The sequence below is a fragment of the Orcinus orca genome, chromosome 1, assembly GCF_937001465.1.
Source record: "Orcinus orca chromosome 1, mOrcOrc1.1, whole genome shotgun sequence".
NCBI lineage: Eukaryota > Metazoa > Chordata > Mammalia > Artiodactyla > Delphinidae > Orcinus > Orcinus orca.
Window position 1 is genome coordinate 99,414,033 of NC_064559.1, and position 24,969 is coordinate 99,439,001.

A 24,969-nucleotide genomic window follows, 5' to 3' on the forward strand; every position below is an offset into this window, starting at 1 on the left:
AGGCCCAGGCAGAGGGAGCATCCTCACAGATTACAGTGTAGTGAAGGAAGTTTATTTGCGGATGTGGGGAGAACATGGCAGGGGCCCTTGGGCTGGCCAGCAAGGGGGCAATCAGTGGAAACTGAATACAGATTCCCCAAGCCAGGTCCTAGGGAGGGCTCAGGAATAGGCAATATGTATGATGGGGGTAGGGTGGGGGGTTGGCCTGAACCTAAAGGAGAGGCAGCATGGTGCCTAATTCCCAGGGCGGGAGCTGGCCAAGAATCCTAAAGTTAGAAGAAAACAGGGAGGAATCTGAAGGTAGTGTGTGTGTTTGACCCCAAAGGGGCCCCAGAGGCACAACGGCAGTGGAGACAGCTGAGGCCTCCTTCTCCGGCAAATTTCATCACTGCTTAGGGACTGTTCTTGGAGGCAGCTCACTCAGGCTCAGCATCCTGGACCACAGGCCCTTGACCTTGACCCTCTGCTCCTGGGCCGGGCCCTCTCCTCCTCACTCAGGCTCCCTCAGCACGGTCAACAGCTCCTTCTGTTCTCTGTGTAGAGCCTGACACCAATGAGAGAGAACAGACAGACTGGGAGATGAGAAAATCCAAATGCTTTCCCTCCACTGTCCTTGACTCCAGGCCTGGGTTTCCCCCAGGATGATAAGGAAGGGGTCTGAAACTCATATCACAGGCCCAGCAGGGCATATTAGGAAATCCGCCCCACTCAGCAGTTGTTTATGGCGGGCTGGGTGCCATGGCCACCTAGGCTGGGCCTCCCCAGAGAAGAGCCGATTTTCAAAAAGGGCCCCTTAAGTGTCCCCCGATCCTCTGACCTCACTGGAGATTTCTAGCAGAGAAACTTTCTTAAATTAAGTGGACTTGCAGCTGGGCTACAGACATGGGAATTGTAGTGAAAAAGGGCTCTTTGAGCCCACACAGGGCTCAGCACTCAACACTCAATCCAGCTGACCCACTTCAAACAATGGTTAGCATCTGTAGCTGTAATGGGAGAGGTGTGGCTATAAGAGCAGGGGGCTTCCTTCTTCCTCTTAAAATAGAAGCACTGAATGTCAGAGCTGGCAGGGCGTTGGGGATCACTACTTGGCCAATTTGGAAGCCAAAGCCTAGACAGGGGAGTGACCCTTGGCCTCATGGTGATGAAGCGCCAATGGCAGAGCAGCCGGAGGACTCAGCAAGGCAGCCCCGAGAGTACCCGAGACACAACTCTCAACTGTGGAACCTGTCCCAGGAGACGGCACTAGGCTGAGGCCTCGGTTATACCACCTGGGTGTCTGCTGTGTAGAGCCTGGGCCACTGCACTACACTACACTACACTACACACCCCCAGGGCCAGTGTGTTACAGGAGGAGGCTGAGGGGGTGAAGATAAGAGGAAGCAGAGCAAGGCACCAGCCTTTCTCCTGCTGCCGCCTCCCTGAGGCTTGGGGCCTTGCTGAGGCTGGGGCAGGGCCTTCAGATTGCCCCTGACTGGTCTTGGGAAGAAGACCAGGGGACCTGAGAGCCATGGATCTGGGGACTTATCCCCCTTGGGAATAGGAGGGTCTGCCCCAGGAAGGGAGCTGTCGAGTGGCCACAGGTAAACATAAGTTGGACATCTAAATGATGAGGAGAACCCAATAATGGGCCACCATTCAAGCCCCACTAGAAACCCTCTTTTGGAACTACATTTTGAGCCGGCGAGAAAGTCCATCTCATCACTCTGTAGCCACATGTGCTATCTGCGTCACCCAGCCTGATTACTCTCTTCCCCCTTATTCAACAACTTGGCCCCAAGTGACTGTGGGCCACTTTCAGAAATTGAGTTCACCCTCAAAGGACACGTATTTGTTGCATGGAGGATATATCTTAGGTATGTTGACGGCTCTAGAAGTCATTCTCTGTACACATTTTAAAAGTACTGGGCAGTGATCACATGGAGTAGAACCACCATGGCTACAGAGGATTAACCCTGATCCTGACATGGAGGAGCCATCCCTGGGCAAGTCAGTTGCCCTCCCTGGGCCCGTTTTCTCCTCGGCTGCAGCAGGGGAGCACGTGCCTGAGGGCAGGGCCGGGACACTCACCTGCCAGGCCTGCTGCTGGGCCTGGCCCTGCAGCTGCAGCTCCTCCACCTGCCTGCGCCCGGCCAGGACGGCATCTGCCAGCTGCCTGTTCTCGGCCTCCTGTTTCTGCACACGTCGCTGCAGGGCGTCCCGCTGCTGCAGAAAGTAGGGCACCACAGCACTGCACAGGTCCTTCTCTGGGATCCCACTAGGGCGCCTGCAGGGCCGCAGGGGGCGCAGGGGTGGGGACAGAGAGTCGTCGTGTGGGGTAAGGCTTCTCCTTCCAAACCCAGCCAGTGGCATTCCCACCTTCAGCCTCCAGCTGGCTGGCTCTCCAGGACTCTCCTGTAGTCCCTCTCACTCCCAAGATCCAACCGCATGGCTCCTGCTCCTGAGGGGACGCTAACCCCTTGTCCCTTAGCTTCAGCGCCCAGGAACCCATCTCTCCTCTTCTCACCAACCCACACCTTAGCCCTCCTCCTCATCCACAGACACTCCCTCCAGCTGTAAACCTCCAGGGCTGGAGATGATTTCCTCAGTCCTTGTGACCATGTGCCTTGCTGGTGCATCCACACCATGGGACTGTGAGCTGGAGAGATGGGGAAGGTGGCGGCCTGAGAGCAGGCCCAGACCCCAAGAGGCCCTGGCTGGCTAATGTGAGAAGATAAAGGAAAGACAGGTCTGAGGAGGCAAGAGTTTAGGGGGTGCTGAGTGCCCAGAGTGAGGAGATAGGCCAGTTCTGATGGGCAGTGGGGTAGAAGCCACTGTAGGTTCTTTAAAAATTCTTTCTCAGTTATAAAAGTTAATTCTCTTCAGTTATGAATGTCACAAAGCATTAGCAAATTGAAAAGCACAAAAAAGGTTTTTACTCCTCCTGACCTAGGATTCTACTCAGACAGGGAATGGAGGCAGGAGGCAGGAGCTCAGGCCACTTGCCACCTCAGTGGCCTCAACTCTCCACTCCTGTCCCCAGGGCCTCCTTCTCCATCCTGCCCAGAACAACCTGGCAGCAGGGCTGCCCACTGGAATGACAGCCCCGGGAGAGAAGGTCTTTCGTGTCTTAGTCACTGCTGAATCTCTGGCATCTACAACAGTATTAGGCGTATAGTAAGTGCTTCTAAGTGTTTGTTGAATGAACAAATGAATAAAAACCAGATGCCTGGGCCAGACTAATCGACATAAGACTCCAAACCTCGCTATTGTGCCTCATCCCACTCCCTCTACCCTCTCTCTTGCAGGCCAGATGGGTCCTGAAATGAGCTCCCTGGGAAGATTTCTCTCATCCCAGTCACCTCAACCCCCTGGACTACATGCGCTTGCCCCCAGCTCTCCTGCCCCAGAGGGGCTATGCATTTGTCTCTCTGTTCTGGGTCACTGTTTGGTGTTGGTCCTCTCCACCTGTCCATGCTGGGGGGCAGGCATCACCCTTCTCACCAAGCCGGCTCCTCGCAGTCCTTGCTTCCTTCCACAATCGCATCCAGCGCATTCAGGACAGCTTCCAGGTTTCCCTCCGCTTTGATTTCAGAGATTTCCTCCTGAAGAGAAAAGAGGAAAGAGCTATAGTAATACCAGACAACTCCATACGCTGAACTACTAACGGCACTTAGTAAAATTTTAGCTAATTTAAGTTCTGTCTCTATACAAACATTCCAACTTTTCTACATGTGACTTTTATAATTAAGAAAATAAAGTATAAAATAGAATACATTTAAAAAGAGTCTGCAGCAAGCCTCTCCTCCTGCACATCATCTCTGAAGGCTGCATCCCTGCTGTTGTCCCCACAGCTGAGCACCCTTTGCGGACAGCACACATACATTCTGATGCCTAACGAAGCCCATTCTGGAGTGTGACAGCATGGAAGTTAAACTCCCAAGAGGGATCACTTAAAGACAGGAATGGAATCCTGTCCTTTTCTGTATCCCCTCCGGTATGCAGTTCCAATGAATTCAACAATTTGCTAAATGCCTCCTCTGTGCCAGGCTCTGCACCAGGTGCTGGAGAAACACAGAGGAGTGGACCCAGGCGTGCCCTCGCTGAGCTCACAAGGTCAGGTGGGACAACAACTATAAACTCAATTACAACACAGGGCAATGAGACAAGAGGCATTCAAGACACCCCTGTCATTTGGAGGGAACGGATGATGGCCACTGCAGCCTGGGGGCACAGAGGACAGTTTCGGGGACTGAGGGTAGAGAGGGGCTGACGGCAGGGTCCCTGCCTTCAGGGGGCTGACGATCTGGAGGCAGGACCCGAGCCAATAGTACCTGCTGGGCTTCTTGCCACTCACCTGGATAGATGTCTGCAACTGAGTTACAAACTTGTCATAGATGCGCCGTGTCATCTCAGGCTGCAACTGGTAGAAGCACTTGTAACAGTCAGTGAATCTCTGGTAGCTGGGGGTAAGGAGAGAAGGCAAAGGTTGGGGGGTTCAGAGTCATAGGCTCTTCTTGCCTGGGCAGCCCTGCCCCTCATCACAGGACTCTGAGCCTTGTCTCCTTCATGGTGCTGGTTAAAGGCAGTAGATGCAAAGTGTCTCATCTGCAGCTCCAGTCTCTGAGGATGGCTCAGCCCCACCAGTCTCCCCACTTCCTCTCAGCAGAGCCCCAGTTGAGTTCACCCTCTGAAGGGTGGGTCACAATTGGGCCAGCCGTGGTTCTTAAACTTGACCTTACCAAGCACCAAATCACCAGGAGAGCTTGTTAAAACTCAGATCGCTGGGCCCCACCTCCTCAGTTTTGAACAAGCTCCAAGGTGCTGCTGGTGCTGCTGGTCTGGGCACTCCACTTTGAGAATCTCTGGTCATCCTAGTCCCCTTGCAGGGCTGCGTTAGGACAGGACATGTGGTCTCTGGGAGAGGTTTCCTTACTCCTAAAAAGAGCCACACCGGAAGGAACTGATGTCTGTAGGGCATGACTATATCCAGGTGATGCCTCTAGTTCCCGGCAACCATGGAGGGCCTGGTCTGAGAGCAAAGTTTCTACCCTAAGGAGGCAGAGCAGAAAGAGGGAAAGAAGCCGGGTCTCTGAGAACATCGTCGAGCTGCTGAAAACACCCACCTGGAGCAACCCTACCTTGGGGCTTCTTGTTAGTGAGCTAATGGATTTCTCTTATTGTTCACACCATTTAAAATCAGGTCTCTGTCACTTGGCAGCAGATACACCCCTTGTAGCTGGAAAGGTCAAAGGGTACCCAGTACACTGCCAACAGCTTGTTCTTCTTGGAAAAAGAAACTCAAATAAGGTAAATGGCTGTCTCCTCTCCCTCCTCGTTTTTGTGCGTGTCTCTCAGCCTGCTCTCTCAGGCCCTTCCCCTCCACAAGTGTTCACTGAGCACCTGCTATGTGCTGGGTGCTCCGGGTCAGTGAGACTGGCACGGCCCTCCTAGAGCTTCCAGTAGAGGAAGAGATGGCAGCAAACATAGAAACTCACATGTGAATGTGGAGGAGATTACTTGTGGAGAGTGCCTGGAAGGAAAAGAACCAGGGTCATGGGGCTGAGAGGGTGTACCATGGGCATCACCTCTAAGTGGGGAGGTGGTCGGTGAAGCCCTCTCTGATGAAGCAATGTTCAAGGGACCTGCGAAAAGTGTCTGAGGAGGAGTCCTGGAACACAAAAAACCCACCCTGACGCTTCGCTATGGGCCCAGATACCCCTTAGCCATGTGAGCCAGGCTGCTGGGCTCTGGACAAACAGGGGGTTAGGTACCTGGAACCCCATGCATAGCCCCCACCACACCCAGGGAGTCACTACTGGGTCCTCCCTTTCTCATGGCTCTTTGGGCCTCCTGGCCTAATTCCTACCCCCAAAACAATGTCTTCTGAAACAGGTGCAGTGTGAGAGCAGTGGTGTGCCAAGGCCAGCTCACTGTGGCTTGTAAGAGATAACCGTTCAATTTCCAGGAAATCTGTGAGCCAGTTGTTAAACACAGCCATTACTGAAAATTAAATTATACAAAGTTACAATCAATTATATTAAAAACAAAGGTACCGGGACGTCCCTGGTGGGGCAGCGGTTAAGAATCCGCCTGCCAATGCAGGGGACACGGGTTCGAGCCCTGGTCCAGGAAGATCCCACATGCCGCAGAGCAACTAAGCCCGCGAGCCACAACTACTGAGCCCACGTGCCACAACTACTGAAGCCCGCACACCTAGAGCCTGTGCTCCGCAACAAGAGAAGCCACCGCAATGAGAAGCCCACACACCGCAACGAAGAGTAGCCCCCGCTAGCCACAACTAGAGAAAGCCCGCACACAGCAACGAAGACCCAACGCAGCCAAAAATAAATAAATAAATTTATTAAAAAAAAAAAGATACTAACTGCTCAAAACATACGACTTCCTAATCATTCTACACATTTTACTCTGCTCTGGAAGCTGTTTCCATCTATGGTCTCGATCTGTGGAAACAGGTGTGCTGCTGCCCATCTCTTCTCTACTGTGTGTAGTGATGCTACGCTGGTAAGCTTAGGAGTATTTACACCTCAGAAACTGGCAAACACTGCAAGCCAGGGCTTTATTTCAGGAAAGCTGGCTGTACGCACCTACCAGCACACCTCTGGGTAAGGGTGACAGTCTCTCATCCTTCTGAGGGTACACATTAGACATCAGTACCCCTTGGAGGCTAAACCTAGGTACCAAAAGGACAATACAAAGATGACAGGCATCATTTCAACCTGCAGCAGAGCCCCAGACATCTTGTTGTTTTGCCACTGACCCCACGAGCCACGCAGCCATGTGGCTACATGGAGGAATGTGGAGGGATACATGACACCTGACAAAGCACAGCTGGAATTGAAACCGGGTAATTGTGGCTTGAAATGGGTTTGGCTCAAACACAGGAGATCCTGTTCCTCCTCCCAGCCCACTCGCCAGGCACATCTGAGCTGGGTGCATCTCCACCCAGTTCAGGCGGCTGGCAGCAGACAGGGCCCAGGGCAGGGGTGAGGATAATTCTGCCCACCAGTGCTGCCGTCAACCCTTCTGAGACTTCAGTGAAAGTGAAGGACCCAGAAACATGTACACTGTTACAAACACGCAAGATGGGAAACATATGCTCCAAGGACATGGAGGGAGAACAGCCAGGTTGGAGGCCAGGAGGAAAGTGATTTCTTTTCTTTTCTTTTTTTATTGGAATATAATTGCTTTACAATGTTGTGTTAGTTTCTGCTGTACAGTGAAGTGAATCAGCTATATGTATACATATATCCCATCCCTCTTGGACCTCCCTCCCCCCCATCCCACCCATCTAGGTCATCACAGAGCACTGAGTTGAGCTCCCTGTGCTATACAGCAGGTTCCCACTAGCTGTCTATTTTACACATGGTAGAGTATTTATGTCAAACCTAATCTCCCAATTCATCCTACCCTCCCTGTCCCCCACTGTGTCCACAGGTCCGTTCTGTACGTCTGCGTTTCTATTCCTGCCCTGCAAATATATTCATCTGTACCATTTTTCTAGATTCCACATATATGCATTAATATATGGTATTAGTTTTTCTTTCTGACTTACTTCACTCTATATGACAGACTCTACGTCCATACACATCTCTACAAATGACCGAATTTCATTTCTTTTTATATAATATTCCACTGTATATATTTATATGTATATATTTATTTGTATATATATATTCCACTGTATATATTTTATGTAATATTCCACTGTATATATTTACCACATCTTCTTTATCCATTCATCTATCGATGGACATTTAGGTTTCTTTTCTTTTCTTCTAGTTTCGTTGAGACATAATTGACATACAGCACCCTGTAAGTTTAAGGTATATAGCATAATGATTTGACTTAGATATATTGGTAAATGATTACCACAATAAGTGTGGTTAATATCCATCATCTCAAATAGAAACAAAAAAGAAGAAACAAAAGAAAAAAAAGGATTTTTCTTGTTATGAGAACTCGTAGGATCTACTTTTTTTTTTTTTTGCAGTACGCGGGCCTCTCACTGTTGTGGCCTCTCCCGTTGCGGAGCACAGGCTCCGGACGCGCAAGCTCAGCGGCCATGGCTCACGGGCCCAGCGGCTCCGCGGCATGTGGGATCCTCCCGGACCGGGGCATGAACCCATGTCCCCTGCATTGGCAGGCGGACTCTCAACCACTGCGCCACCAGGGAAGACCGGATCTACTTTCTTAACAGCTTTCACATATACCATACAGCAGTGTTAACTGTAGTCATCAAGTTGTACGTTACATCCCTAGTACTTATCTATCTTATAACTGGAAGTTTGTATCTTTTGATCAACTTCATGCAATTCCCTCTCCCCCCAGCCCCCAGGGATTCCTTTCTTGGGAGACAATGCAGACCTGGGAATGCTGTGAATGCCCTTGTGAATTTCCTGAAAACATACATTCACAGAGAAACAGGAAAAGTGATGCATTTTAGAAAACATTCATTGCCACCCCCTCCAAATGTCAACTTTTATCTTCTCATGTAAACTCTAATGTCTTTGTGGATAGGGACGCCATCTGCAATGGTGCTGGGATTTCCAGGGTACCCAGAACAGTGTTAGATACATAGCACACTCAAGACATGCTGTAGACCAGGCGACTGGGGCTGAGCTGAGACCTGGGCTGCCTGGCCTCAGGCTTGGTCCATTCCCAGCCACCTCCCCTACCCTGGACTCCAGGGTACCAGGGCCTGGGCTACTTGGACAGAGCAGTCCTCTTCACAGAGCATCCCCAATGGTCCCTCTGCCAAGCCCCCCTTTGCCCTCTGCTGGAACGGTCTCCTGGCCTCGGCCTTCCAAGGGTACACAAGGGGCCATCCAGCTTTGTGCTGGGGTAAGTGTACGGCTCTAAAGACTGCCTGTCCTTTTGCCTACGTTCAAATCCTACCTCTACCCCTCATCAGCTGAGTGATCCTGGACAACTTCTTTACCTTTATAAGCATCAGTTTCCTCCTTTGTCAAATGGAGATAATAACTATCCATAAGTCACAAAATTACTGTGAGGATGAAATGAGGTTACATATATAAATACTTAGTACAGTGCAGAGCACACCCGGAAATGCTCCATGTTAGCTACAATTATTATTACTATTCTCAAAGGAACAGTCCTCACCACCCCCTGAGAAGTGTAGAACACAGTCAGTAACTTGGCTTCCCAGGGTTGAGAAGTCTGCAGAAGCAGGGGCTTAGTAAAAGCATTTTGGTTGCAACTGCATATGCAGGAAGAACCCATTGGCCCCCACTACAAAGAAAAGGCTACACTGTGGTCCCACAAAAAGGACCACATTTGTCATCAATGAAAGTAACTTTTTTTTTTACATCTTTATTGGAGTATAATTGCTTTACAATGGTGTGTTAGTTTCTGCTTTATAACAAAGTGAATCAGTTATACATATACATATGTTCCCATATCTCTTCCCTCTTGCGTCTCCCTCCCGAAAGTAACTTTTAAAAGCTGCATTTACTGCTTCAAAACAGAGATGACTACATTAACTGATTTTAACCTATTTTTTTCTCTTAAATACTTCTTGTGCAATATCTGAGATACCGTCACTTTTTTTGTTTGTTTGTTTGTTTGTTTGTTTTTGCGGTACGCGGGCCTCTCACTGTTGTGGCCTCTCCCGTTGCGGAGTACAGGCTCCGGACGCGCAGGCTCAGCGGCCATGGCTCACGGGCCTAGCCACACCGCAGCATGTGGGATCTTCCCAGACCGGGGCACGAACCCGTGTCCCCTGCATCAGCAGGCAGAGTCTCAACCACTGCGCCACCAGTGAAGCCCCATCACTGTTTTTGAACTCACTGATAAAGCATGTCTTTTACTGCACTAAAAACTCATTGTAAACTGAATTATCACACAAGTTTAATTTAAAGTACTTAAGGCCAGAATCAAACTCTGGTGGCTAGTCAATCTGTCAGTTTATATACGCAGATAAATTGTGTAAGAATGGAAAGACAGAGGCACAGACAAGTAAACACATGTACTAGTGCAAAGGAAGCCCTGGCTTCTCCATGGTAACCGGCTTGCTGCCCGACTGAACGCATGTTCCACAGACTGTCCGCCAGAGGGCGGGTGAGAACTGGCGTTTCCGACCAGTAAAGGAGTGGAGGCCAAAGACAGACCAAGACGGATAGAAGCTGGGGATAGAAGCTGGGGAGCGCAGTGACAGAAATTCATGCTCTCCACCCTCCAACCACCACCTGTACAGCTGCCCTGTTTCATTAAGAAATGTTTTTCGGACTTCCCCGGTGGAGCAGGGGTTAAGAATCCGCCTGCTAATGCAGGTGACATGCGTTTGAGCCCTGGTCAGGGAAGATCCCATATGCTGCGCCACAACTACTGAGCCTGCGCTCTAGAGCCTGCGAGCCACAACTATTGAAGCCTGCGCACCCTAGAGCCCGTGTTCTGCAACAAGAGAAGCCACTGCAATGAGAAGCCCACGCACCGCAAAGAAGAGTAGCCCTCACTTGCCGCAACTAGAGAGAGCCCATGCACAGCAACAAAGATCCAACACAGCCAAAAATAAATAAATAAATTTATTTATTTATTTAAAAAATGAAAGCAGAGAAAAGAGAAGGGAAGGGAGGGGAGGGGAGGGGAGGGAAGGGGTTTCTCTGTTTGGTCTTTGCCCCTCCCCCCTTTCTCAGCCCCAGGACTGAGAAAGCAAGAGGGGAAAAGAAAGCAGAAGTGTTCCTTGATGAAAATAAGAGATCAGTCAGCCACATGTAAATCAATTAAGTTAGAACATTCCCTCACACCATACACAAAAATAAACTCAAAATGTCTTAAAGACTTAAAATATAAAACCTGACACCGTAAAACTCCTAGAAGAAAACACAGGCAAAACATTCTCTGACATAAATTGTACCAATGTTTTCTTAGGCCAGCCTCCCAAGGCAATAGAAATCAAAGCAAAAATAAACGAATGGGACCTAATCAAACTTACAAGCTTTTGCACAGCAAAGGAAACCATAAACCAAATGAAAAGACAACCTACGAACTGGGAGAAAATATTTGCAAGTGATGCAACCAACAAGGGCTTCCTGGAGGAAGCAACGTCTGAGACCTATGAGAGTAGCAGGAGTCGGTCAGAGGACAGAAGGCCCTGGCAGCGCAGCTGAAGAGTGCACAGACATGCCTGTGTATAAAGATGTAATAACAAGAAATGTGTACTGAGCACTGACTAGAACCAGGCACTGTTCTAAGCACTCTACGTGAAGTAACTCATTTAGTCCTCACGATAACTCTATGAAGTAGGGTCTATTATCACCATGCCCATTTTTCAGATGAGAATGCTGAGGCAGAGAGAAGCTTATCGAAGGTCACAGAGTTGGGACATGTGGAACCATCTGCTCTGGATCAGGTGCCTTGGCCTCCAAGACACACAGTCTGCAGGCTGGTAGGCCAGACACATAGAGTCTAGACCATATCATGATGGGAAGAGCTAGAAAAGGGTTTTAAGCAGGGGTGGGACAAGATCATATTTGTATGTTAGAAGCTCCCTCCGGCTGCTGTGTGAGGGCAGACTCAGGAGGCACAGCTGAGGTGATTGCCGACTTGAGCAAGGCAGACACAGTGGGGATAGAGTGAGGTAGATGGCCTGGAAACACACAAAGAAGAGAGAATCAGCATGATGGGGCTGAAGCCGCACACCACAGTCTGGTGAGTCATACCACACTTCAGAAACTAATCACTGCCAGTAGCACGCATCATCTGCACATTCAAAGATGGTGAGACATTTCTGAAACACTTATTTAATCGGAACATTTTATATATCAAACCACTCTTTCCTGTGAAAAACTGTTTCCTATGAACACCAACAGTCTCTGCCACTAGTTTAAAACTCTACCAGTTCATGTACAAGTGCAATCAGCTCTCCTTCCTTGATCACTGTCAGATGTAGGCTTTAAGTCAGTTTACACAAATCACACTCTGCAGCACATCTCAGGCTGCAAGACTGGACCAGGAAGGCACTGGACCAGTCTGGCATCTAAGAACTTAGGAACTGTCAATCACCTCTCACTCCCTTCAGCCCCCCCAGCACTGACAACACATGTGGCACAGCTGCCAGGTGCCACAGGTACCCCAAACAGTGCTAACTTCAACCGGGGCCCCACCAACACCAACTCTAATCAACTGCCTCTCTTGGCGGGTCCTGATTTATAACAAAACATAGCAAGCCTCATCTGCTTGCTTTAAGAGAATAGCTGTTTCTCAGAAGGTCCAGGAGGCTGTAAGGACAGAAAAGAATCCTTCATTTTCAGAGGACAAGGGAGAGGTCGCAAATGGTAAGTTCCAACATGGCCACGTTTCTATGTTCTGAAGCCTGAGAAAGGACAGATTCAGGCGTCTTTGCGTCAGCCGGTCCAATGAAATGAAGACACCCTAACTGAAGATAGGGTTGTGGGTCTGTGAGATCTGATAGCCCAGCGAGGCCAATAATCTTCCAGTCACTGTGGAGTGCATCATATAATTTGCCCCCCTAGTTAAGCTAACATGAATGTGAAAAGTATGCTGAGCTGTAGGGAAAACCAACCTGCGGTTTAAAATATCCGTTTGGATAAATGACGTGAATAAACTAGCTTTTACTATGTAAAGATTCCTGTCCTCGCTATAAATACTTGGTCTTTGGGACTGAGGACTTCTAATGACTTGGGAGAGGGTCAAGCACTTGGATACATTTTAAAAGTCTGTATTCATACGACATTTTACTGAGCCCTTTCTATGTGGAAACCAGCCATAAGTTCCTATTTAACAAAATGAGGGGAAGGCTGTTCTAGCGAGAAGCAGTAAGTGGAAAGAGCAGGTGGCAAGGGTGGGGGGACAGTGCAGCACTCAATGCAGAAGAGCTTATGTGCGTGTATGTTTGCACCTGCACGCAAGTGTGCATATGCTGCATACCCATGGCCCTGACCATGGCTAGAGAGACAGGAGGGGCCAAGGAGTTAATGGCCTTTTACACTAAGCTAAGGAGCTGACATTTGATTCTGGAAGCAACCCTGAGCCAATTAAGCAGGAGAAAGACACGCTCAAATCTGAGCTGTAGACTGGAGGGGGCAGGACTGAAGCTGGAGGGCCATTTTGGAAGCTGGTGCAACAATCGTATGAGAGATAGTGAGGGGCTGAACTAAAACATTTGCAAAGGATGGAGAGGACACTGAGGAGACAGGCTGGAACCAACAGGGCTTGGTGGTTGACTGTAAGTAAGGGGTCAATGAGGACTCCCAAATCTCTGGCCTAGAGAATGAGTAGATGGTGGTATCTTCAACCAAGTTTGGGACCACAGAGGGAGGAGAAATCCTGTTTTGCTGAACTTAATGGTTCTGAGGGACACCAAGTGGAGATTTCTAGTAGTAGACTGTTAGAGATAGAGGTCTGAAGCTCAGGAGGAAGATGTGGCTTGGGAACCCTCATTTATTCCAAAACTATTTATTGAATATCTACTATGTGCCAGGCACCATAATAAGCAATGAGTAGAGAGTGGTGAACAAGACAGATAAGATCCTGTCCTCAAAGACCTTACGTTTTATGTGGGGAAGATAGACCACAAACAAACAGGCAGACAGTAGAACTATATACTGTGATAAGTGCTATGAAGGAATAAAATACGGTGCCATGATAAAGAATAACCAGGGGAGAAAGGTGGCTTTAGAGAAGGTCAGGGAAGAGATGGAGGAAAACCATTGCTGGCAGAGCAAACAACAAGTGCAAAGTGCCCTGAGGTGAGAAAGCTCTTGACATTCTAGGAAATGAGGTTAGTATAACCAAGTATAGTTAGAGAGGGGAACAAGAAGTAGGCAGGGGCTAGAACATGTGGGGCCTTGGAAGCCACGGTAAGGAGCAATGAACAGTCACAAAGGACTTTCAGCAGCAGCAAGATATCAAATGGGATGTGATCATGAACATGTGTAGGTGAAGTAAGGAAAGGGCAATACTCACACATTTAAGGGACAAGTGGAGAAAGAAGAGCCCAAGAAGGAGCAACTAGTGAGGTAAAGGGACAGAGAATGGTGTTGCAAGCCAAGAGAGAAATATCAAGGACAGAGAAGTGGTTAACAGTCAAATGCTGCAAGGAAAGCAAGTAGGTTAAAGATGAAAAAATATCCAAAATATTTAGCAACAAAGAGTTATTAGTGACCTTGAAAGGAAGGTTTTAGGGGAATGGTGGCAAATTGCCCTAAGCTGAGGAAAAAACTGGAGATGGAGAACTAGAATCTGGGAATGCAAAGACCCAAAGCCACAACCTGGGAGGTAAAGGGTAGGAAATTGATGGGGAGGTCGCTAGGAGGATGCAGGATTGGGCATCTCTCAGCCAAATTTGTAAATGTATAAACTCCTGCCTGGTGGTCTCAATTCTCTCTATGAACCAGGTGTTGGGGTCATTTTCACTGAGAGGGTACAGGGAGCAGAGCAGAGGAAGGGCCTGAGGGACATGACGAAGATTTTAAATAGCTACTGTGGAGAAGGGCAAGAGAACTGGTTGGAGACACGAGGATCATAGGCTCACTGAGGGTCCACATGAATTCCAAGAACATGACTTTGTGGAGGCACCGTTTTCCACCATGGGTGAGACTCTACAGTGCTGCGCGGAGGCTGAGTGTAGGGGCAGAGGAGTGCAGACAGGATACTGAAGTTCGGTTTGACAGTCGGTGGGCTGGAAGGATGAGGGAGCAAAAGAGCTGTGAAACAGAAGTGTGGCTGCCTTGCATCTCCAACTGAACCTATCCAAACAGACGTCTTGATTTCCAACCCCAGACCCATTTCTCTCCCGCAGCTCTCAGCAGGGAGTGTTTCTTGCCCATCTCAGTAGATGGTAAAACCCTCCACTAAACCACTATCATGAAGAGTCAGCATCCTCTTGGAGTTCCCCTTTCCCTCATCTTCCCCTCCAAACCACTCTTTTTTTTTTAACCTTTTTTAAAAAAATGTATTTATTTATATTTATTTTTGGCTGTGTTGGGTCTTCGCTTCGCATGGGCTTTCTCTAGGTGCAGCGATTGGGGGCTACTCTTCCTTGCGGTGCGCAGGCTTCTCATTGCGGTGGCTTCTCTTGTTGCGGAGCATGGGCTCCAGGGCGCGTGGGCTCAATAGTTGTGGCTAGTGATCTCTAGAGCACAGGCTCAGCAGTTGTGGCACACAGGCTTAGTTGCTCCGTGGCATGTGGGATCTTCCCAGACCAGGGATCAAACCCGTGTCCCCTCGATTGGCAGGCGGATTCTTAACCAATGCACCACCAGGGAAGTCCCCGTAGTATTTTATTAGATAGTTATTATATTTACATAACCACATTCTTCAAATATTGGACATTTTTGGTGGTTTTCAACTATTTTCCACTGAACATGGAGCTACGATGAATATTTTTTGTATGTAAACTTTTTTGAAATAATTATAGATTTGTACGAAGCTGCAAAGAAATGTATCCTCCCCGATGTTATTAACATCTTACACAACTATAAAACAATATCAAAACCAAGAAGCTGACATTGGTGCAATCCAAAGATCTCATTCAGATTTCAACAGTTACACATACATTTGTTTGTGTGTGTACATCTTTTTTTTTTTTTTTTTTAATTTATTTTTGGCTGCATTGGGTCTTCGTTGCTGCGCCCAGGCTTTCTCTAGTTGCGGCGAGCAGGAGCTACTCTCCATTGCGGTGCACGGGCTTCTCATCGCGGTGGCTTCTCTTGTTGTGGAGCACGGGCTCTAGGCACACGGGCTTCAGTAGTTGTGGCTCACGGGCTCTAGAGCGCAGGTTCAGTAGTTGTGGCAACGGGCTTAGCTGCTCTGCAGCATGTGAGATCTTCCCGGACCAGGGACCGAACCTGTGTCCCCTGCATTGGCAGGTGGATTCTTATCCACTGCACCAACAGGGAAGCCCCTGTGTATCTTTATCACATGTGTAACCACCACCTCAGTCAAGATACTAGATGCTTTTTAAATATATTTGTCGGACTTCCCTGGTGGTCCAGCAGTTAAGAATCCACCTGCCAATGCAGGGGACACAGGTTTGATCCTTGGTCCAGGAAGATCCCACACGCTGTGGAGCAACTAGGCCCATGCACAACTACTGAGCCTCTGCTCTAGAGCCTGTGAGCCACAAATACTGAGCCTGCATGCCACAACTACTGAAGCCTGCGTGCCCTAGAGCCTGTGCTCCACAACGAGAAGCCACCCCAACGAGAAGCCCGTGCACCACAATGAAGAGTACCCCTGCTCGCCACAATTAGAGAAAGCCCGCAAGCAACAACGAAGACCCAACATAGCCAAAAATAAATAAGTAAATAAATAAATTTAAATAAATAAATTTGTCATGATGTGGGCTGGGGTCTCAAAAAAAATCAGAGTCTAGAAGCCTAGAAAGACCTTAAAAGAATCCTACCAACAATCGATCATCTGCACAGCAGTCAGAGTACCTTTTAAAGATCAGTCACTGTATTCAGAGCATTTCAAATAAATAGATTTTTAAGCCAGTGGAGAGCCATCTCCCACACACAGAAAAAAAAAAAAAGATCAGTCACGACTTAAAAAATATCAATGGCTTTCCATTTCTCTTAGAATAATAAACTCCCTTGCACCTAGTAAAAATAATAACCTCTCTATATAATGCAACAAAGATAGATTATGGGGAAAAATAGATATAAACAACTGTGATGGAAGATTTTAAAAAGAAATGAATGGCTCAATCAAGAAGATTTTTAAAATGAGCATATAAAATATATATATATATATATATATATTTTTTTTTTTTGGCCACACCTCGTGGCATGCGGGATCTTAGTTCCCGGACCAGGGATCAAACCCATGCCCCCTGCAGTGGAAGCATGGAGTCCTAACCACTGGACTGCCAGGGAATTCCTAAAATGTTTTAATAATAAAATTTTAAAGCTCAAACTAATAAATAAGTATAGAATTTTATACCCAAGAAACAGAAACTGCACTCTTTTCAAATGTACACGGAACACTGACAAAAACTGCCCATAGACTTAGCCATATAGAGCCAGTGTCAAAAATTCCCAAAAAATCAGCATCCCACAAACTGTTATTTCACCATAATGCTATAAAATTAGAAATTGCAACAAAAGGAAAACTTTTTAAAAATTACATGTCTGGAAACCAAATGACATACTACTAAATAATCATTGGGTTAAAGAGGAAATGGTAAGGAAAATTACAAAGTACATAAAATTAAATGACAATGCCCATATGTAAAAATATGAAATTGGACCTCTTTCTCATATCATACAAAAACTAGCTCAAAATGGATTAAAGACCTAAATGTAAGAGCTAAAACTATATAGAAGAAAATATAGGTGTAAATCTTTGTGATCTTGCATTACACAATGTTTTCTTAAATATGACACTAAAAGCAAGCAACCAAAGAAAAAACTCTTCTCAATTTTAACCTAAATAAATAAAATTAATAAGTAATCTAAATTGGACTTCTCAAAATTAGAATTCTTACAAGCTAACAATAAAACAACAAATAACCCAATTAGAAAATGAGCAATGAGGAACTTCCCTGGTGGCACGGTGGTTAAGACTCCACACTCTCAATGCAGGGGCCCTGGGTTCGATCCCTGGTCAGGGAACTAGATCCCACATGCCTGCCACAACTAAGCAGCCCATGTGCCACAACTAAGAAGCCAGTGAGCCACAACTAAGGAGACTGCCTGCTGCAACTAAGGAGCCTGCCTGCTGCAAGAGCTGGCACAACTAAATAAAAATAAATAAATAAATAATTTTTTTAAAATGAGCAATGAATTTGAATAGACATTTCTCCAAAGACGATACACAAATGGTCAATAAGCACATGCAATATGCTCAGCATCATTAATCATTAGGAAAAGGCAAATCCAAGATGCTATGTGATACCAATTTACACCCACTAGGATGACTATTGGCTGTAATTAAAAAGATGGACCTAACAAGTATTGGTGAGGATGTGGAGAAATCAGAACCCTCAGAAACAGCTGGTGTAAATGTAAATTGGTACACTTGCTTTGGACAATAGTTTGGCAATTCCTGAAAAAGTTAAACATAGAATTACTATACACTCCAGCATTTTCACTTCTATGTATATCCCCAAGAGAACTGAAAACACCTGTTCACAGATGTTCATAACAGCATTACTCATAATAGACAAAAAAAATTAAAAACAACTCCAAATGTCTATCAACTGATGAATGGATAAATGAAATATGGTATATCCATACAATGGAATTATTACTCAGTCATAAAAAGGAGTGAAGGATTCATATATACTATAACACGGATGAACCCTGAAATCATTAAGCTAAGTGTAAGAAGCCAGACACATAAGACCACACGTTATATGGTTCCATTTATATAAAATGTCCAGAGAAAGCAAATCCAGGGCTTCCCTGGTGGCGCAGTGGTTCAGAGTCCGCCTGCCGATGCAGGGGACATGGGTTCGTGCCCCGGTCCGGGAAGATCCCACATGCCGCGGAGCGGCTGGGCCCGTGAGCCATGGCCGCTGAGCCTGCGCTTCCGGAACCTGTGCTCGGCAGCGGGAGAGGCCACAACAATGACAGGCCTGTACCAGGAGCTGGGAGACTGAGAAATGGGAAGTGACTGCTAATGAATACTGTACAACGTTTCTGGAGTGAAAAGAATGTTCTGGAATTAGATAATGGTGACGGTTCCACAACTTTTTGAATATACTAATTTCACTCATTAAAAGGTGAATTTTATGTTTTATGAATTAAATCTCAATTTAAAAACATAAATGACTGAAAATATTAGATATAAGAATTTGTAGAAACCAGCAAAAGCAGTAATTATATGAAAATTTATGGTTTTAAACACATTTTTCAGAAAACAAAAACGATTGAAAAAGAAGAGTTAAATGTTCAACTCAAGAATTTTGGAGCTGTTCCCTGGTGTCCTAGTGGTTAGGATTCCAGGCTTTCACTGCCGTGGCCTGGGTTCAATCCCTGGTTTGAGAACTGAGATCCTGCAACCTGCATGGCGCCGCCAAGAAAAAAAGAAAGAAAGAAAGAAAGAAAGAAAGAATTTGTGAAGAGACTAATAAAATAAATCTAAATAAATTTTAAAAAATAAGGATAGATACAAAGACAAAGAGACCAATAGTAACCTCAAAACACAGAAAGAAAAAAAAAGGCTGAATCTTTAAAAAGATTAATAAGATAGAACTCTGGCTACATAAAGTCCAAAATAAACAGCATATAATGGAAAAAAGGGAAATAATGAAAATTAAATTAATAATTTTAAACAGTTCAAACAGTTACAAGTTAATATAACAGGTGAAAGAGACAAATTTCTGGGGGGGAACCTGTAAAATGGCAAATCTGTCGCAAGAAGAAATAACATCTAAACAGACTTGTAGCCGTTAAAGAAACAGAAACACCAAAAATCTGCAACAAACACTATGGGGACACTTTGAGGACAAAACAAAGGTGCCTACTGCATCATTGCTCTTTAACATAATACTGGCAGTCCTCGACAACCCCAGAAAGTTATAGGCGTAAATGAGCTCTTCCAAACTTTTGAGGACTAGATAATCCTGATTTTATATAAATCGTTCCTGAAGAGGGATATATGTGGCTAATATATCTTTGGTTCTATAAGCTGATAAGGACAGTGAAAGAAAAGAAACCATAGGCCCATTTCACTTATGGCATACAAACACTGATCTAACTAAATCCAACTGTATTTTTTAAATGCATCATAATTAAGTAGATTTATTCCAAGAATGCAAAGATAGATTAACTTCCATAAAATCTACCAATGTAGATCATCAACGTTAATGAACTGAAGAAAAATTATATGATCTTCTTAACTGGGGAAGAAAACATTTGATAGGTTCAACACCAAATCATGATCTTTTTAATAATTCTCAGAAAACTAGAATGAGACAGGGACTTCCTTAATTTGCCAAAAATACATACCAAAAATTGCAGCTGAATGTTTTGAGGATCCAGAAAAATTCATTCTAAAGTTTACAAGGAAAAAAATCAAGGTTCTCAAATAGCTGGGTCAATTTTAAAGTGAAGAGAGAAGAGGGACTTGCTGTACCAGATTTACGGTTTCCTACAAAGGTTTGGTATTAAGAACCCATATGCACTGGCACAAAGACAGGTGAATAGATCTGGGGCAGAAGAGAGACCCAGGGACACAATAGGCAGAGGGACTTGCCATACGATAAAAGGGGCTCCCTAAAGCAATGGGGACGAACGAACTGTTTAGATGACAATGATTGGGAAAACAAAAAAATGAGACTGAGACTACCACTTTACACCTGAATCCAGACAGATCACAGATTTAGAGCAGAGAGTAAAATGATAAAATAGCCAATAGAAGAAAACACTGGAGATTATCTTTGTGACCTGGGCATTGGTATAGCCTCTGTAAACAAGACCTCAAAAGCACAAGCCATAAAATGAAAAACATGAATTACATGAAAATTAAGGGTTTTAAAATACAAATTGATTAGGCAATACTTAGCAATTTATTATGACTGTTTGAAGGATGCGAAGTTAGTGCAAAGGCTGAGAAGAGTCATGAGTATCCATACTGCTTGGGAGAAGGTCCCTTGGGATGACTACATTTCTCTTTCTGCTTCATCTTCCTGGGGTAAAGTGTAAGCAACTAAAATCTGTGTAATTTTTTATTTAATTAAGGATTTCTGTTACTCAAAGGACATCATAGACAAAGTTAACATCTAATAGAGACAGCTATTTCCTCTTCAGTCTGAAACAGACAAAGGATTGATATCTAGACTATACAGGGAACTCCAGCAAATCATCAAGATAAAAAACCCAATTTAAAAAAAAAAAAGGTCCAAAAAAAAAAAAAACACTACAGAAAATAAGTAGGCAGTTCACAGAAAAGGAAGCCAAATGACTAATGAGGTATATAAGGAACTGCCCACACCTATGAGGAATTAGAAATGTGCAAATTAAAATAATAATGAAATACCCCTTTCACACCTTCAGAATAGCAAATATTAGAATGGTAGATACCCAGTGATGGTGAGGACACAGGAGAAAGGAACAGCTTTTCTGGAAAGCAATCTGACAAAACATAGGTAGATATAAACCCTTGGATCCCGTGATTCCAATCCATTATATACCTCAGAGAAATTCTAGCACTAGTCTGTGAGGGGATGTACCCTGACATAATTTGTGGAGGAGGGAGCTGGAAGCAACCAGGTGCCATGATAGGGAACGGGTAAGTGCTGGATGCATATCATGAAATGACAAGCAGCACTGAGAGCTCTGAACCATATGCATTTATAGTATATGGTTAGATATTAAAAAAAAAAATCTATTAAGTGAAAAAAGACATATGCAGCACAACTATCATTCATATAAATTTAAAACATACACAGGGTACTTCCCTGGTGGCGCAGTGGTTAAGAATCCGCCTGCCAATGCAGGGGACATGGGTTGGAGCCCTGGTCTGGGAAGATCCCACATGCCGCGGAGCAACTAAGCCGTGCGCCAGTACTACTGAGCCTGCACTCTAGAGCCCATGGGCCACAACTACTGAAGCCTGCACAGCTAGAGTCCGTGCTCTGCAACAATGAGAAGACCACGCACCACAAGGAAGAGTAGCCCCCTGCTCACCTCAACTACAGAAAGCCCTCATGCAGCAAGGAAGACCCAACGCAGCCAAAAATAAACAAATTAAAAAAAAATACACAGACAAAACAACACACTTTACAAGGATGCAGACTTATTCAAATGTCACCTCCCTGCACTCACACTAACCCAGACCACTTCCCCATTGCTCTCTGTTCCTTCACGCTGATTTATTTTTCTTTGTGGCACAAGAAAGTCTATTCCACAAGAGCAGGGACCTTCCTATCTTGATCACTGCTGTATCTCCAGCTCCTAAAACAGAGCCTGAGACACTGGAGATGTCCAAAAAACATTTGTACATGAATACATGAATAAATGGAGGACATATAGCCAACAGAAAGCAGGGCCTGTGGGGAGGAGAGAGGAGGGTAAGAATGAGTAAGGGAAAGCCAATCAATCAATCAATGGAGAAATCTTGCCTGGACATAAAATGATGGTATGTCATGAATGGGCCATAAAAATGATTACAAATTATTTTATCAAATTTATTACTATGGAAACTAGGCCCTGCTTGATAAGGCTGTCACCTGCCTGTGCGGCCTCCTCTGATTTCCTCTCACTCTGCCAGCTCCTAGAACGCCCTGACCATTTCAGGACCTTTGCACAAGCTGTCCTTCCCTCCTATAAGCTTTTTCTCTAGTTCTTTGAAAAGCTGGTGCCCTCCTATTCTTTTTTCATATCAATGTCACTTCCTCAGAGTGGAATCCCCTAACTATCCTATCTAGTGTTTTCCTTTCCCTCAAGTTGCTCGTTCATTACCTTAACAAACTCTATGATTATTTTGTTTACTTCATGTCTCTACCCACTGAATATAAGACGGGCCTTGTCTGCTTTATCATATCCCCAGCACCTGACACAGCGCCTGGTACAGAATAGTCATTCAAATATTTGCTGAGTGAATCAGTGAGTGAAGAGATGTATCATAAGGTTTTTGTAGGAAAGGTAAAGTCCTAAAACCAGGAGGGAAGGAAATAGCAGATGAGAGTCTTGATGATGTTAAAGAACAGGGGTAGTGGGGACATAGAGGGTGGATGGAAAACAGGCTGTGGTCAGACCCCTTAAAGTTCTGATAACAGTGTTTCAGCATTAATGTTCTGGGGTATGGGACCATGGACAAAACTCTTCCTTTAAAGTGTCCAATACTGTTGTGACAGGCTGGGACCTGGGACGCTTTCCTGCAGTGCTTGCACCTAGGCAAATGTCTCCTCAAACAACAATACAAAGTAACTATAAGGGACTAAAAACAACTACATACATGCACAGTTGGTGCAAATTCTGATCAAGATGCAAAAAGACCAAAAAGCCAACTGTCACTTTTGAGGTGTCAGGAGCAAAAGCAGGGTACTGCCCATGATCCCTGCACACAGCACCACTGAGGGGGTGGGCAGACCACCTAAGCCACCTTTCCAGAGGACCAATGGATCCACCCCTACCCTCACCCCATTTAAGGGACCAGCTCACTCCCCCTCAGAAAAATGAGCAAGGACACCTGTAACTTGTTTTCACTCCCTCATGCAGCAGCATGAGTCTCAATAAAGCCTTGCCTGAATTTCTCCTCTGGCCTCTTATCAATTTCTATTTTTTTTAAAAATATTTTTTCTTTTATTCATTTTTTTGGAGGGGTTAATTTATTTTATTTATTTTTGGCCGTGTTGGGTCTTTGTTGCTGCACATGGGCTTTCTCTAGTTGCAGAGAGCGGGGTCCTCCCCTCGCTGCAGCGGGCAGGCCTCTCACTGCGGTGGTCTCTCCCACCTCGGAGCACGGGCTCCAGGCATGCGGGCCTCAGCAGTTGTGGCTTGAGAATGCTCAGCAGCTGTGGCGCACGGGCCCAGTTGCTCCGCGGCATGTGGGATCCTCCCGGACCAGGGCTCGAACCCACGTCCCCTGCATTGGCAGGCAGATTCTCAACCACTGCGCCACCAGGGAAGCCCATATCAATTTCTATTGATTAAAGTGTCCAACAATTCAGGTCAACAGCATTGTTAGAATATTGCTCATATAAAGTAGAAATCAAGAGAGGAAGTGTTTCTTTCTATGGCAATACATTTAGTCCTCACAACCACCCAGTGAAGGTTATTACTATTTCCATAACAACAGCTAGAAGTCTAATGCTTTCTACGTAGCCGGCACTGTTCTAAGAGCCTTCCGAGTTTTTACTCATTTAAACCTCAGAAAGACCGACTCTATGAGAAAAGTACTATTGTTCCCATTTTATTTATGAGGAACGCAGGCACAGAGCAGTTAAGTCTCGCTCACTTTAAGTTGGGCCATGACTTGAACCCTAAATCTAACTCCAAAGCCAGTGTGTTTCCTCTCAACCACCTATAATCAAAACTAGGCTTACTGGGGACTTCACTGATGGTGCAGTGGTTAAGAAACTGTACGGGTTCAAGCCCTGGTCCAGGAAGATCCCACATGCCACGGAGCAACTAAGCCCTGCGCCACTACTACTGGGCCTGCGCTCTAGAGCCCGCAAGCCACAACTACTGAGCCTACATGCTGCAACTACTGAAGCCCGTGCGCCTGAAGCCCCTGCTCCGCAACAAGAGGAGCCACCACAATGAGAAGCCTGCGCACCACAATGAAGAGCAGCCCGGACTCGTGGCAACTAGAGAAAGCACGCAAGCAGCAACTAAGACCCAACGCAGCCCAAAATAAATAAATAAATTTATAAGTGCATCCAATATTTACAAAAAAAAACAAAAACTAGGTTTACTGGAAGGAGTAGCTACTTGTCCTAAATGTGCTCCACATTACCTAATTATGTATTAGTAAACATCACGTGACTTCCGGAGGCTTAGGAATTGAGGGTAGAATATGACTGCCGATAAATAACCCAGACCCCCCCAGACCCACGTGACTGGGCTGGCTTCCCTGGGGCCGTCCTGGTCTCGCGGGGTTTAGACTCTGGCGGGACAAACCCTCTTTTTGCCTCTCGCCCGCCTCAACCTACTGCGAGATTGGCACTCAGCCTCACTTCCTCCACCTTACCTCCCAGCAGCGACCAACTTCTGGATGAAAGTGTCCACCATGGTGTCAAAAAGCTTCACCCTCGAGATGGTAGTGCCGGGTCGCGCAGATTCCTGAGCTAATTCCTCAGGCCCTTTTTCCTCACAGCCGCTGCCTAACTTGACGCCGCTCGCTTCGGCCATGTTGAAATAAAACCGCCAAAGCTAACTGGCCCGGCCGCTCCGCCCACCGAAGCCCCCGATTGGCCACTCCCGGCACTGCGCGCCTCCGATTGGAAGCAGCGAATGTCTATCACCGACCAAACACCGGGGAAACTGCCGAGGCGGAGGGTTACACACGTATTAATACAACAACGATACACTTACGTAA

The 24,969-nt window shown here is 46.1% G+C and overlaps 1 protein-coding gene across 3 annotated transcripts; it reads right to left on the reverse strand.

Moving 5' to 3' along the window:
* Window positions 1-30: 30 nt before the first annotated feature.
* Window positions 31-24,940, reverse strand: PMF1 (polyamine modulated factor 1). 3 transcript variants are annotated; one of them, XM_033414715.2, is made up of 7 exons: window positions 24,622-24,940; window positions 16,817-16,834; window positions 10,011-10,099; window positions 7,408-7,412; window positions 3,481-3,581; window positions 2,068-2,263; window positions 31-544 (listed from the first exon to the last, which is right to left on the reverse strand). In XM_033414715.2, the coding sequence occupies exons 1-7, from the start codon at window positions 24,780-24,782 to the stop codon at window positions 491-493; spliced, it is 624 nt and encodes a 207-aa protein (XP_033270606.2). In that variant the 5' UTR covers window positions 24,783-24,940; the 3' UTR covers window positions 31-490. The 3 variants fall into 3 exon arrangements, with proteins under 3 accessions (XP_033270606.2, XP_004284618.2, XP_049551231.1); XM_004284570.3 differs by lacking the exons at window positions 7,408-7,412; window positions 10,011-10,099; window positions 16,817-16,834 and adding an exon at window positions 4,334-4,439; XM_049695274.1 differs by lacking the exons at window positions 31-544; window positions 7,408-7,412; window positions 10,011-10,099; window positions 16,817-16,834 and adding exons at window positions 555-1,290; window positions 4,334-4,439.
* Window positions 24,941-24,969: the final 29 nt, after the last annotated feature.